At 35.5% G+C, this 15,070-nt stretch overlaps 1 protein-coding gene across 1 annotated transcript; it reads left to right on the top strand.

Moving 5' to 3' along the window:
• Window positions 1–157: 157 nt before the first annotated feature.
• On the top strand, window positions 158–13,304 carry ZNF800 (zinc finger protein 800). Its single transcript, XM_014964327.1, has 4 exons — window positions 158–317; window positions 2,568–2,663; window positions 5,496–5,639; window positions 8,619–13,304. Exons 1-4 carry the CDS (start codon window positions 257–259, stop codon window positions 10,382–10,384), a joined length of 2,067 nt encoding a protein of 688 aa, XP_014819813.1. The 5' UTR covers window positions 158–256; the 3' UTR covers window positions 10,385–13,304.
• Window positions 13,305–15,070: the final 1,766 nt, after the last annotated feature.

Below are 15,070 nucleotides of genomic sequence, written 5' to 3'. Positions count from 1 at the left end.
TGGGTGTCGGGGCCCGGGCGGGAGCGGCCGTTGCAGAGGGCGTTGTGGGACCGGCTGTAAACAATGGAAAGTTTCTCCTGCCCGGAGGGTGCCGCTGCCGCCCGGCCTGCTGCGGCGGGGCCGCTGAGGGACGCTGAGGGGGGGCAGGTTCGCGCCGTCCCCAGCCACCGGCCCTGCGGGGGTGACAGTTAATTTGCTTATTTTAGCAGAAGCGAGGCGCTGGATGTAGAAGGAAAGTAGGTGGTGCGCACGGAAAATGCCTCTGAGGGACAAGTGCTGTCAGACTGACCACCATCACCATGGATGCTGTGAGCCAGGTACAGTGGCGGGGGGATGCGTTGCCTCTTTTACTTCTCCCCTTCCTTAAAAGCTTGTGGAAACTGTTGTGATGTTGCAAATATGCATCATTAGTGACAGTTTTGGATGTAAAAAGTTTCTGAATTTTGTTTGGAAAGGTTCTTTTTTTTTTTTTTTTTTTTAATATCCTCAAACTGTCGTGTTAAAATCATTTCAGGAAGATAACCTGGCAGTTTTTGCAGGACATGTAGTAATCCTCAAGCTACCACATGGGCACTGCATGAAGTGAGGAGAATAAGGTGACAAGTTGTATAAAACAACTTGCCTTTTTGATTCCAAAAAATGTAACATTCTGATTTTTTTGTAAAATGACGTTTCTGGCAATCTTCTGTGTTTGCTGATTATGTTTTTACTTTACTCCTCTGGTGAACTCTGATGAACTCAAAGATCATATTTTCAGAGAAGGAAAAAACACTGAAGTTCTAAAGCTTATATTTGCATTCCACTGCTGTAAGACATGGAAGATACAATCAATAGAAAGTGTAACACATTCTTTGAAGGTTCAGCCAACTTGCTAGGGTTTTTTGGTAATTGTTCTGCCTACTGTTATAATTGGTAGCCTAAAAGGAAATTTGTTTCCTTTCTTATTGCAGAGTTTGTTATTTGGGTGCTTTCACTTGTGTTTTGAAAAGAAAGGCATCATTTTGAGGAATTAATAGTTGAAAGAGTGAGTGTGGCAGCAAGTTTGATAATGCTCCTTTAATTAAATGTAATTTGAGAGTAGGTGTTGTTCAGCTATTAAAAACATTTGTGTTTGACATTAAATGGTTTCAAGTTGTTATAATGCTTTGAAAAAGTTAAAATACTTTTCTTGCTTTACAAATAACAGCAATGTGTTATGTCTGTTTCACGTATGGCACTCCTCTTGATGTCAGTGGGTGTTACACATGCATACTAGAGGCAGCATACAAACCAAAATATACTACTTTGAAGAATAGGGAATAGGCTAGTAGAATACAATATGTCATTGTGTTGGAGATCCCCAAACGATTAGCTGATTTGTAATGGTTGTTATGTGTTCGTATATATAATAGTATGTTATGGGGCCAGCATAGTTGGGTGGAATGTTCATTCTATCGTTCTTTTCTTAGACCGCTTTTCTTTCTGATGTTCTTTTCAGCTTGAATTTATTTATAACCTTACATCTTTTAGAACAACTTTCCTGACAAAAATGTGTTTAATCTATTTGCACTTTATATCTCTACATAGTTTTATACTATATGTCTACTGCTTTTTATTAAAAATAAAATTCTTAGAGATGAAGCTCAGTGCTTCATTTAGAAATGGAAACCTTACAGTGGGGTTAAAAATCAAATCAAATGGTTAAGGTAGGAGCCTATTTATGAAATACAAAGCTAGTTATTTTGTCAATGAGAAATTAACAAGATGACCTAACTAATGATTTTGCAAACACATTCTTGAATAAGTCCTCTTACTCATTTCAATTTGATTTTCCTTTCTGGGCAAAGCTTAACTGCCTTATGCATATACAGCATTAATTTTCATATGTATAAATGCTGCATATTGGAATAACTAATAATCATCCTCATAAATACGTATTTTAGTTTCAATGGATTTTACAAAGGTTGTGATGTGGAATGAAACTTCAGAAATGAGGTATCACTTAAGCAGTTTGCTTGAACCAGAAGCATTTCTTGAATGTGGTTTTATTGGTTAAAAATACCATTGTTTTGGTTCACACAACTCAGTTATACTTGTGCTTTTTTTCTGATCATTGCTACTTTAGATTCGGATTTGGTGCTAAGGTGTGTACTGACAACACTGAAATCACGTAGTAGGCCGTGAAGTACAGTATTTGGTAAAGTTTTTTTGTACATGTGTTCTGGTTTGGCCGTTGGGAGTCAAGTAGATTGTTCTGGGAAATTTCTTTAATTGATGGAAAATTCTAATAAGTCAGCTTGGTTTTGTGTATTTATATGTTTTTGTGTTTGATACACATAGCTTTGAGTACACATTTTCTTTAATCAAAATCACAGCAAAATACCTGAATTTTCCAGGTATCATAGCTGGAAAATCCATTATGGGTTGTTTTTTAATTCAGCGTAGATTACAGTAAAAGTTGTCTTACTCAAAAAATCTAGTCTTAGCCTTTATTCTCCCTGGTTTTACTGTATGCACAGAAAATCCATAACTTAATAAAAATCACTTGAGTGTTCTCTAATGGCTTATTATCCTTCTATATATTTCAGTGCATCTGTTGGAACCTGGTGATCCTCCGTTATTACAGCAGCCTCTGCAAACATCAAAATCCGGTATTCAACAAATCATTGAGTGTTTTCGATCAGGTATGAAACTATGTCTGACTCTTATGAAGTCTATTACCTTGTTATAAGAGTTATGTACATTTAGTATATTAAAAAAACCCAGCACCTGACTTCCTACGTATTTGCAAAATATTTGTAGGTTTTTGGTATGAGGTTCTTTTAATAAGGGTTTTCACAGAATGTGGTGAAGGTACAGCTCCTGCTGTATAGTTGTCTTTCAAAAACATAAAAAAATTAGTGTGTTGTTCTGCTTTGTCATCCCTCCTGCTGTTATTAGTTTATCCTAAAACTCCCGAGATCATAGAATCATAAAATGGTTTGGGTTGGAAGGGACCTTAAAGATCATCATGTTCCAACCCCCTGCCATGGGCAGGGACACCTCCCACTAGAGCAGGTTGCCCAAAGCCCCATCTAGCCTGGCCTTGAACACCTTCAGGGAGATGGGGAGGAAATTTAGTGTTTACCTTGAACTTTTTAGAATTGCTCTCTCACCTGACTTTTAAGTTGTTCTTTGGTTGTTTTCTGGAGTTGCAGTACACAGCAGTGAACCTAAGAATAACAACTGAGCATTTGGCTGAGCATGCCAGAGATGATTCAAACCTTTAAGTTTTTTCTAGCTGTTTCTGATATGGCAAACCAAACATTTTATTTTCACAGCCCTCAGTGCAAGAACACAGCAGTTATTACAAAACTTAAAGCAATGTCTTTAATGCTACTACCAGTGTGTTTCTAGATTTTTCCACATAGGGCTGTTGCACATGAAATGCTTTATATATATTAATCATTACTGCTATGTAACAGGATGCATGTCATGGCTGAGTCTTGCAGACTGGCACAATATGCAGTTTATGTTCTTCTCTTGCATTTAAACAACTTATTACTAGAAGGAAAACAGGATGTGTGAGTCGTGATTAAGTAAACTTTTATAAGAATGGTGTTTGGATGAGATTGCCTAAGGCCTCCAATATGGGTGGCAGGCTTCTTTTGCTTGAAGCAGAATAATGGTATCTCTACTGGTAACAACACAAACTAGTTGCAAGTACTCTGTCTCTAGGCTCCTTCAGATTGTCCTCACCGGCAGGGGTTAAATTGATAGCTTCCCTTGCCATCTTCAGTCATCTGCACCAGGGAAACTGGACAGAAGGCAAAAGGACTTAGACCAAAATTTTACTGGTTGGGTTTGAACAAGCAACATGTCATTTTGGAAAGAAACTATTTTGTTTCTTGTGGTAAAGAAATAGAGATTAAACCCAAGGTATTATTCATAATTAATTAAGCAATTTTAGCAGAAGTTTTTGTCATCCAAAGTGTTAAGAATAACAGATGAATTTGAATCTAGGTTACTTTTTTTTTTTCCTAAAAATGAAATTGCTTGCTAAAGGCATAAACTTTGGTATTTCTGTCAGAGCAATATTTGTAATAACCAACGTTCTGTACTGATTTCTTGTGACTATGCTGTTATTCTAGCTTCAACATTTACAAATATTAACAGAATTTGACAAAGTATCACTGGACCCAATTAGATGTAACTACAAAATAGAGGAGGCTTCAGTAAGCTGTAAGCAGCATATGCTGGCAGAAGACTGACTTTTCATTGTTACAATTTGCAGTTGGTGAGGAGTAAGGACGTGCTTATTTTTGTGTTTGCTTTTGGGGGAACTCTGTACAATTTTTAAATTTGGAGTTTTCACTAAATCTAAATACTTGTCCACTAGTCTGTAAAAAGGCAGGTCAGATGAAGGTGAGGTTGGTTACACTTGAAGATAGAGCAGTGAGAGGAAAAGACAGGCGGCTGTGGCTCAGGGAAGGCATAGGAGGGGACAGAAACTGGACGGTAGCCCCAGATAGTCAAGTTTGGGTCCTGTTTTTAAACAGTTGTGGAAGAGGAAGACATTGTGCTTTGCTAAAATTCAAGTGTAAAAATTCTGTACTACTACTGTTACACCAAGAAATAAAATGTTGTCGGTAAGGCTCATTCATATAGAAGAACTATAGAAGAATAACAACTATTAGTTGTTACGAAATTATTAATATTTGAAAGAATTTTGTTTAGGAAATAGTTCTGCAGTGTAACTGAGTTTGATCTTTTAAAGGAATTCTGAAGAGAAGTGTCTGTGATGACAGAAAACTTGAACTTCTAATTCAGCTTGAAGAATGTCTTGATGCTGTTTGTTGCTATTTATTCTTAGTCCCATTCCATTATATTTTTTGCTTGTTGGACTAACTTTGATTACTTTTGATTTATTCCATTGTAAGAAAAAAATCAAGATAGATAAATAGGCTGAGTTTGGTTAGCTAGTGTTTGTTTGCAATTTGGAGTGGGTAAGTATTCATCATTTAATAATCCATTGCTAATTGTTAGCATTATATCCTTAGTTTCCTTGAGATGAGAAATGACGGAGTAGGTTTGAAGTGTAACTTAAACTCTGAATCCTTGAGTTGTTTAAGCAAGCCACGACCTGGAATACATCAACAATGCTATATCAAAGTGTATCTCTGTGGCTTGGTTTTGGTTTTTTTTTTTTTTTTTTGAATATGCAATGTATAATAGTCTGGAAAATCCACACATTTTGTCACACTGCCTATGTTTTAATAGAAAAGTTTCTGCCTTAAATTATGTGTATTTTCCTTTCAGCAGGCTGAATATATGTCTACACTTCCACTTTCTTGCCTAAGCGTCATCATAAACTTGAAGAATTTATCATAAACTTACAGTGCAAGGAAGTAGCATTAACACAAGATAAAATGCTGTTATAATTGCCATGTTTTAAAATGTTTCCACCTTCATGGGATGATGAGAATTAAAAGATAAACAGAAAACCCTCCTGAAGTGTAATGTTTCTTTTATTTCAGGAACTAAACAACTTAAACATATCTTGTTAAAAGATGTGGACACCATTTTTGAGTGTAAATTGTGCCGGAGTCTCTTCAGAGGATTACCAAATTTAATTACTCACAAAAAGTTTTATTGTCCTCCAAGTCTTCAGATGGATGACAGTAAGTCTTACTAATTGAAATATTTAATAAAGCGAGCTGAAGTTGAGAAACTTATATTTCTGTACCATTTATACAAGTACACCAGAAACAAAATGCAAAAAATGAAGTGGAATTGCATTTCAGTAGTAACATATGTAGATGGTAGTAAAGAAGCTACAAGCACTGACTTAATATGCATTAACAACTGAGACCCATGTCAATGTCATAATTTGATAGCTAGTTCATACAACCAGCCTTTTAATGAAAAGTGTCACTTTTAACACATTTTATCCCCTCTTCCCCCCTTTCCTTTCTTTCCCTCTTTACTGTGAAAGATACTGAAAAGTATGCCAAAAGGCCTGGAATTGAATCTCATAGAAAAGTGTGGATCTGACAAGGCTTTTCAGTTTTAGATCAGCATAGTTCTGATGGACTTCAGCTGTATCCTGTAAAGTGATTTGGATCAATATCCATAATTTTCTCCTGCACGTGGGAAGCACTCAGTGTTACGAACGCAATCCTTCAGTCTTACTCATTGTGAAACAGACTGAAAGCTCACCCTTTAAGGATCTGTGCTTCAGTAATTCGGTCTCTTTCCCACAGTCTCACCTCGCCTTACGCAGCTTTAAGATACTCTGTATGATTGCGCCAAGCCTACCACCTTGTTGCAGAAATTAAACTTCATTTTTAAAAGAAAGTAACTTAAATGACAACGAAAAAATAAAGAAAAGAAGTCTTATGGAAAAAAAAAAAATTGTTAAAATCCTATTGCAGTGATGAATTTTCATTGATCTGAGTAAAGCTGAATAATTTGGAAATGTGTCAGCATTCCAAAATGTTTAGTAAAGCTTTCTAATTATCTTGATCTCTTGACTTGATCAACATAGGTGCAGGGAGGTTTTTACTTTCCTGATTAATGCCGCCTTGTCTCAATACTTCAAAAATTAGGACCCAACAGAGATTTGCGTAGGTGATTCTTTTCCCACACTGCGTCAGCGAGTGTTGTGAAGGAGAAGGTGAAAAGACTAGTACTGTCACCTTCCTTAAGTGTGTGTGCTTGGCTTCCTGCAGAGAGTCACAGAGCTTTTCTGTGAAAAGGGATGAGTCGTATTTTCAAAGCAAGGTTAGAAGTACATCTGGCTTAGATGCAAAAGTTTCTAACCAAAATAAGAATACCCTCAGTAAGGACTTGCTGTCCAGCTCCTGACATTCTGGTCTTCATTTAATGGGCTGGTTAGTTTTCATAATTCACTGTTCACTAGGAGAGATGCAAATGAAGAGAATACTACTACCTGCTCTGAATAAAAATATATAAATACTTATATTTTATATAAAATTGAATATAATGGTTATTGAATAAAGTGGGTGTTTTTCTATAAATAAAATTAAAAGATACTGAACAAGAGGTAGAAATAAAAGTTCAGCATCCTCATGGTGAAAAATTCCAAAGACTTCCCCGATGACTTTTTTGAGATGTATTCTGCTAGTGTAGTCATTAAATGACTGAGAAGGTGCTATAAAATAGGAAGGACTTTTTTTACCCTTGATAAAAAGTTATATAGATAGTCCTATTTGAAGCTGACTGCCAAAGGTGTTAAAAATTCAGTGTTAAAAGATGAGTTCTGAGCAACAAAATGGCATATTTTTTTGTACTGACACACTTTTCATGTATTGCTGGCAGTGTGGAAGGAACAAACCTAAGTGTGGGTTTTTAATTAGCTGTTACCAGCAATCACATCTTGAAATCATCATGGATAATTTTGAACTGTATCATCTCAGTGCCTCACCTTTTTGCTGTAGCTCCCTGGCTTCTTAGTTGTGCCAGTGCTGGTGCTTAGTGTGTTGTGCTTGGAACTAGATCACTGAAATTGGCATTTAAAACAGGATATTACTGAGGCTTGTAAAATCATGAATGGCATTAAGGTAAATGGGAGCGATCATTTGGTTTTCTTTCTTCTTTTTTTTTTTTTTTTTTTTTTTTTTTTTTTTTTCCCCCACCAGAATACAAAAAATGGGGGGGTATCTAACAAAATTACCACTCAGTAAAATTATCAGTATTTCTTTTTCAAAAGATGAAAAACCAGTGCTTTACACTGTGGTAGCCAAGAATGTAAATGTTTCAAAATCATTTGAATACACTTTTTGGAAACTAGATTTATTAAAACAGTACTTTGAAGGCAAACTTCAGCTTGAGAAGTTTACTGGCATTAGACAAACAAGGAGAATCCCTGTATCCTCCTTTCTTGCTTTTTCAGTCTGCTCCAACGTGTTACCAGGGCATAACACAGAATGAACCTTTGGTGAACCTCAGTGAAGTTATTCTTTCTTAAAATAACTTCTTTAGCTCAGTTTTTATTGTTTTGAGAAATTAGTACAATTTTTTTTCCCCTGAACAATACAGGACTTTTCTGTCCTTAACATTTACTACCTTACTGTATCACTGAGCCTGTTAACTGCTTTGGTATTACTAAAAGCTTTTCCTGCCCCAGAAGCTAAGTCCTTTCTTACCTATTTCTATCTTCATGCAGTGCTTGGGTTACACGGATGTTTCATTCTTTCTTAAGGACCGTTCAGAATTCCCAGAGAAGAGCTTATGTCCAGAATTAGGTTCCTTTATTGAGAATACCCATTTCCAGCAGTAGGAAAATCAGTTTCTATTGATAGTTCAGGCTTAGTTGCACACCTGCAGAACAAGCTCTGTTGTTTGCCATTATTTTTGCAATTGATGCAGATTTTTGAAGAACTGTTTAATTCCAGGCAAACTAGTTTTTAGTTTAGCTGGCTTTCAGGTTAACACTGTGAATGTACTTCAGTCACTTGTACTGATGTGATAAAAATGATTACTCAAAGCTTTTAAATATAAATGGTCAGAAAAATAGTACAAATGCAGGGTTTGTGCAAATTTTGTGACCAAACTGAACACAGTTGTTAAAAGATACTTTGAAATGTAAGTTGAAATTACCAAATCATTAAAAAAAAACCTCTGCCTCTTTTTCACAGACCTCCCAGATATAAATGATAAGCAGAGTCAAGCCATAAATGACCTCCTGGAAGCAATCTACCCAAGGGTAGATAAGCAAGAATACATCATTAAATTGGAACCTATAGAAACTAATCAGAATGCTGTATTTCAATATGTATCCAGGACTGATAGCCCAGACGAGAACACAGAAAATAGTAGTGCCCCAGATCAAGCTCCAGCACAGACACAGGAACCCAGCACTGAGCAACCCAAGACTGTTTCAGCTCCAGCCCCAGTCCCAGCTGGGGAGACTGTAGAATTACCTCCTGCTGATCCCGTTACAAACAAAGTGATACCTACTCCTGAAGAACAGCCTCCAGCAGTAAATCCTGAATTGGACGCTCTGGATAATCCTGATTTTGGCCACCAGTTGATATGTTGCCTTTGTAGGAAAGAATTTCATTCCAGACGCAGTGTACGCCGGCACATTCGAAAAGTGCACAAAAAAAAGATGGAAGAGCTAAAGAAGTACATAGAAACAAAAAAGAAACCAAACCAATGCTCTGCAAAAGGACGAAATAAGAATGTTCTCGTAACATTAGGTAGAAGTTGTCCTGTATGTTATAAATCATTTGCTACAAAAGCCAACGTAAGGAGGCATTTTGATGAAGTTCATAGAGGATTAAGAAGGGATTCCATTACTCCTGATATAGCTACAAAGCCTGGGCAACCTTTGTTCTTGGATACAGTTTCTGCTAAAAAATCTTTTAAGACCCGAAAACAAAAGTCGTCTTCAAAGGCTGAATACAATTTAACTGCATGCAAATGCCTTCTGTGCAAGAGAAAATATAGTTCACAAATAATGCTGAAAAGGCACATGCAAATTGTTCACAAGATAACTCTTTCTGGAAAGAACTCTAAAAGAGAGAAAGGACCCAACAATACCGCCAATGGCACAGAAATAAAAGTAAAAGTTGAACCAGCAGATTCTGTAGAACCTTCACCCCCTTCCATTGCCCTTTCTCTGCAGAATGAATTAAAGGGAACAAATCATTCAAATGAGAAAAAGAGCACACCATCAGCGCAGAAAAATAAAGTTAAACAGGACCCTGAAAACCTTAAATCAACTTCTAAATCAACCACTAAATCAACCTGTAAATCAACTGCTAAATCAACCTCTAAATCAACCAATGCATCTGCTGCAGGTGGCCAGCAAAAAACCAGGAAGCCAAAACTTTCAGCTGGCTTCGACTTCAAGCAGCTTTACTGTAAACTCTGTAAACGCCAATTTACTTCTAAACAGAACTTGACAAAACACATTGAATTACACACAGATGGAAATAACATTTATGTTAAGTACTACAGGTGTCCACTCTGCTCTTATGAAACACGTCGCAAACGTGATGTGATAAGGCACATAACTGTAGTTCATAAAAAGTCACCGCGCTACCTTGGGAAAATAACTGCCAGTTTAGAAATTAGAGCAATAAAAAAGCCAATTGATCTTGTTCTAAATAAGGTGACAAAAAGAGGCCCTCAGAGGGATGAAACAAAACAGATTGTTTCAAAACAGGATGTCACCTCTAATTCTCCCAATAAAAAGGATGTAGGAGCTGATGTTGGCATTGAAGTAAAAGTAACAAAAAACTTTTCACTGCACCGATGCAATAAATGTGGGAAAGCATTTGCCAGAAAAGCTTTTCTAGAACATCATAAGAAAACCCACAAAGCAAATGTATCTCATTCACCTGAAGAAAATAAAGCCAAAGGCAGAAGTACAAGATCTAAAGCTGTTGTCTGGTGAGGAAAAAAAATAAGTCTTTTGTCTTTTTTTTCTTTTTCTTTGTGTTGAGAAACAAAACAAAACCACTGCCTTTCATTTGCTGTTGTTGAGTTATTGCCGAAAACATATTTTTCTATAGATTTTATGTTTTAGCAGCTTAAATACTAAGGTAGATGTCAAATTTGTTTATCAAATTTTGGTTTTTTTTTTAGTGTTTTGGAAAAGAGTTAATTTTGAAATCTGTCAATGTAGGAAGTTGGAATAGAATATAGATTAAACTGTACCGAGCCAACTCTTTAAATTGTCTTAAGGCATCTGTTGTAATCAAGCTAATATACGTACATTTCTAAAATAGTAATTTTTTAAAATTAACAGTATTTTTGTTTGGTTTGAATAACTTAACCTGCTAATTAAATTCTCTGTGACCCAGTTGAAAAAGTACTAAAGGTGCTAGAGTAAAAATTGTCGACAGAAAAAATCTCTATGAATTTACTGGAATGATCACGTGTGCATTTTTATTTTTTTTTTTTTTTAATTTTTATCTCTATTGCCTATGCCTTGTAAGTAAAAGGACAGAACAGGTTTTTGGAATGTAATTTGGATGTTTAATTGCTTTGATTTAAAATCAGTACGAGTTAGGTGCATACAAACACCTTTAAAATCATCAAATTTAGGATTTGATTCTTTTAATGCTTATTTATACAAGCACAGGTCTGGAGACTTTTGATCGTTTATTTTTAAAGTGTTCGAGTCTCTTCAAGGATTTTTGTTTTAAACCTAAATATGTGTATAAGTCTGGCCAAGAATTTTCTGAACTTCTGCTTATATGGTACTCGGGGAATTTTTTTAACACTTGGAGGGGTTGTATTTGTAGTTTCTCAGTTTTCCATAGCCTTCATGTTAAAGATGATCTGTTTTTAAAAGGACCCTTTAAAAAAGGAAATAACATATGTATGCGGTCAGTTTGTATTTCAGAATGACTAATAGATGCGTGAAGGTTGAGGGGATGTACAAAAAAGTACAATGAAGAGAGACAGTAGTGATACCTGTAAGAGTTTTTAACATCCTTATTCAGAATTACCTTTCTAGCATATTTGGTGAGAAGAAAACCAAGTATACGTGCCTTGTTCTAGATTTCAACTCTGAAATGCTGTTTCCCAGGAGGTAATTTGATTTGAGTTCAGTTTTTGTAGTGAATTGGCACCCAGCTATGTTAAATTGTAATCTGGTGCTTTGGGGACTTAGTAACAAATCCTGGCTAAGTGGGATGGAACTTCAAAAATGAACGGAGCTGGGCCCTGAATTATGCTGAATTTCAGAGGAGGAGTGACTTCCGCATTTTGATCAAGAATTAAAAATTTAGCCTTATAAATTATTTATGTTTTGTAATTTAAAACTGAATTATATGGGTAAACTCAAAGTAATAATGTATTCCCATTTCTGCTCAGATAGATTCAAGTAATGTTCAGAAAGTTTGGAATTCATTTGAATGAAAAAGATTTTAGTTTGTTGTTGGAACCGCTAATATCTTGATAATGGTACTGAAAGGGGAAAATACTGTCATAAGCTGTTGTTTTCTTCCTAAATTGGTAACTGTTCTGACCGCTTGTAGGACAGAGCCTCCTCCCAAAACACTGAAGTAGTTGAAATGCACATGTGCTTCTAAATTAGCAGTTATCTCGATGCAGTTGAGGTTTGACAGAGTATAGGAAAAACTTTCTGAAATTAAAAAAACCTACAGAGGCAAGTTAATGAACAGCAGCTTTGGAAGAAGATTTTTGTTCCTCATTTAGGAAGTCATCTTCAGAGACTTTATCACGCATACTGGTCCTCCCTAGTAGTGCTAATTGATGAACAGCTCTTAACTTTTTTGTGATATCCTACTTTGGCAAATGTCGTGTCATATACTGTTTCAAATTTATTACAAATGAATGTATAAGAGCATACAATGTAGTGTATATTGGCTGAATTGTACTAATTTTTAGTATTTGCCGTAACATCAGTTTGTTCATATTGACTAATTTCCCAGTTCTGGGATATTCTGAATTTCACTGTACTGAAGTTACTTCAAAGATCTCCATTGTGTTTCCATATGTGGTGCATAGGACAACTTTGTAAACATCTAGGAAGTTTACAAGAATATCCACATTCCTCTATTCTTTAATTTTTTAAAAAAAAAATTATACACAAGCACTTTAATGATAGTTGCAGTTTATTTTTTCAGTTTATTTTTTGAAAGATCAACACACTAATGTTAATATGAAGGTAGTGAATATTTGCTCATGTATTATAGACAGACAATCTGTGCACAACCACTTATAATGTTAGCTTATTTCATTAAATATTAATTAAAAGGGAGGATAGTATGGGAGAAACTAAAAATATTTTTTCTCTCAAGATTATGAATGACCACTATAGGTAGCACTTGACTTTGTATAATTTGGAAAAAGTTTTAGATCCCTTTCTTTAACCTTTTAATCAAGATTGTAGTAAAACAGTCGCATGCCTACCATTATGAAATTCTTGGCAGGTTTTGTGCGTCAGTGGTTTGGGGGTTTTCGTTCTGTTTTGTTTTGTTTTTTACTTCTTAGAAAATATTTTGTTTAGTGATTTGTGTCAAATTGCTACAATTTGAAAGGTATTGTACATCAGAAGAAATACCATGTTTTTTATATGGGTTCGCTCCCTTACTTAGGGAGGTGCCTTGTGTTCATATATACTTTTTGTATAAAATATATCTAAAAATGTTGATCACAAGATCAGGAATAAAAATACTTTTATGGATAGAGGAATATTTGGCCCTGTTAGTGCATTGCACTAAAAATACTGTGAAGGGGAACTGGACTGTAGCTGTTGCTCAAAATGTTCTATATTGAATGTACATGCTTTTGTTTGGATAAATGTACTGTATTCGATGGAAAATAAAGCAGAGTGGAAATCACTTTTAAACAAAGTTTTGTTTGCATAAACAAAGAGATGTCACATTTGTAAGCGTAGAGTACCTACCACTCCACAATCGGAAATTACAGTGTTTGCATTTTTGTAAAATTTTACTCTTTGGTCACTGAAACTAGTTGTTTGTAATATTCTGTTGTAATAAATGTGGGGTTTTTTGTATAAAATATTTGGCACTTGTGGAGTGAACACGTCTCCACGTTGAAGGTTAAACCTTGCTATGTTGTTCAAAGAGTACTGTTGATACTGGCTTTTTGTGCCTTGTAAAGGTATCTTAATTGAGCAAAGCTTGGTTTTATTATCCTTTTAAACCAAAAGTGAGTATCGATATTGAAGGAGATAGGCCATGTGGTTTTTTTGATTAGAAGATAGGGTTACCTAGTTTTGCATTGCAAATAATGTTGGTGGCCATCTAATGATAATTCTTTGTATGGTTGAAATAGAAGAAAGGAACTGCCACAATCATTGTTTATTCTTTTGTAAAGGAAGACATCAAGCTATTTATGTAAGTGAATTTTGACTAATGTTCCTGAAAGCCTATGGATTAAAATTAGGAAATGAAAATGCAGGCATAGGGATCGAATAGCAGTTTGTTTCTTCAGCTAATCCTTGTGGTTTCTGCTGTCTGTCCTGGGTAAGTGTGCACTCTGCATCTTGAAATACGTGAAGGTGAAATTGCTACTGTTTCAAAGGTAAGCTTTCTTCTGAAGGATCTCCAATTCTGCATCCACATAATAAAGAGAACTACAAAATTGTTTTATTCTACTCAAAGCTTTGGGTAGTGTATTTCTCCTTGAAGGTGTGGCTTAATAATTAGCAATTGCAACAACTTTTTAGAAAAAAAAAGATTTTCCCATGAGGTTAAATCTGCCGGGTAGCTCTTTTGAAGCACAAGTCTTCTTTTCTTTCTGACTTGTGGAATAACTTTGTTTTCTCATTCTCCTATAATGAAAATAAATGATACTGATTTTGATGGACTTGTTCAATTTAATGATTTTTTTTTTTCATGCAACTATCTTGAACGGGAGGAAACAAAAATTTGAGGGGAGATAGATTGCTAATTATTGCTCTTAATTCACACCATACGTATTTTTTGACAAATCCTGAAAATTTGTATTAAAGATTTGAATATAGTCAAGATCCACATGGGCATTTATCTGTGGAGTTACACATGAATGTGTCTGGATATGAGTTTTTAATTAAGATGCGGTCTTGCATTGTTGATAAGGAATGGTTTGGCTTCTTTTGCTTGGACTAGCCAAAGACAAATCTAAATTCTTTAATGGACCTTCAGAATTCAAGTCGGGTCTTGTTGAAGAGCTTTATTTTCAGAATGGAAGTGACATAATTTATGGAAAACTTGGAGAATGATCTAAGTATTCTAGATGGAAGCCTCTCTTGTAATAGCAAGAATGATTTTTTCTTATAAAAGTGATATGCGCCTTCTAATGCTAAGGTTTTGAGGGGGTAGGTTTAATGTCAAATTGATGAGAAATCTTGCATAAACAAGTGAAACTCACTAATAGCAGAAGCATGAAACTTGCTGAAGTTGCCAGTCTAATGAAGTGCTGGCTTCTGTCTCAAACCCACCTTCTCTTCAGTTAATCATATCTCAGCTGAGGGTGTCTGGTCTTCCTGGTTTTACTTTTTGTGTGTGTTTGAAGTTGGAGAGTTTTCTATTTTTATGTCTTACTTGTCTTTTCTGTCTGCTGTGTTAGATTCCAGGGTTTGAAAACCTTGTAGTGTTTGGTC

The sequence above is a fragment of the Calidris pugnax genome, unplaced genomic scaffold (genome assembly GCF_001431845.1).
Source record: "Calidris pugnax isolate Ruff unplaced genomic scaffold, ASM143184v1 scaffold44, whole genome shotgun sequence".
NCBI classification, from domain to species: Eukaryota; Metazoa; Chordata; class Aves; order Charadriiformes; family Scolopacidae; genus Calidris; species Calidris pugnax.
The sequence above is the reverse complement of the archived record's forward strand: the minus strand, read 5'-3'. Positions and strand labels throughout refer to the sequence as shown.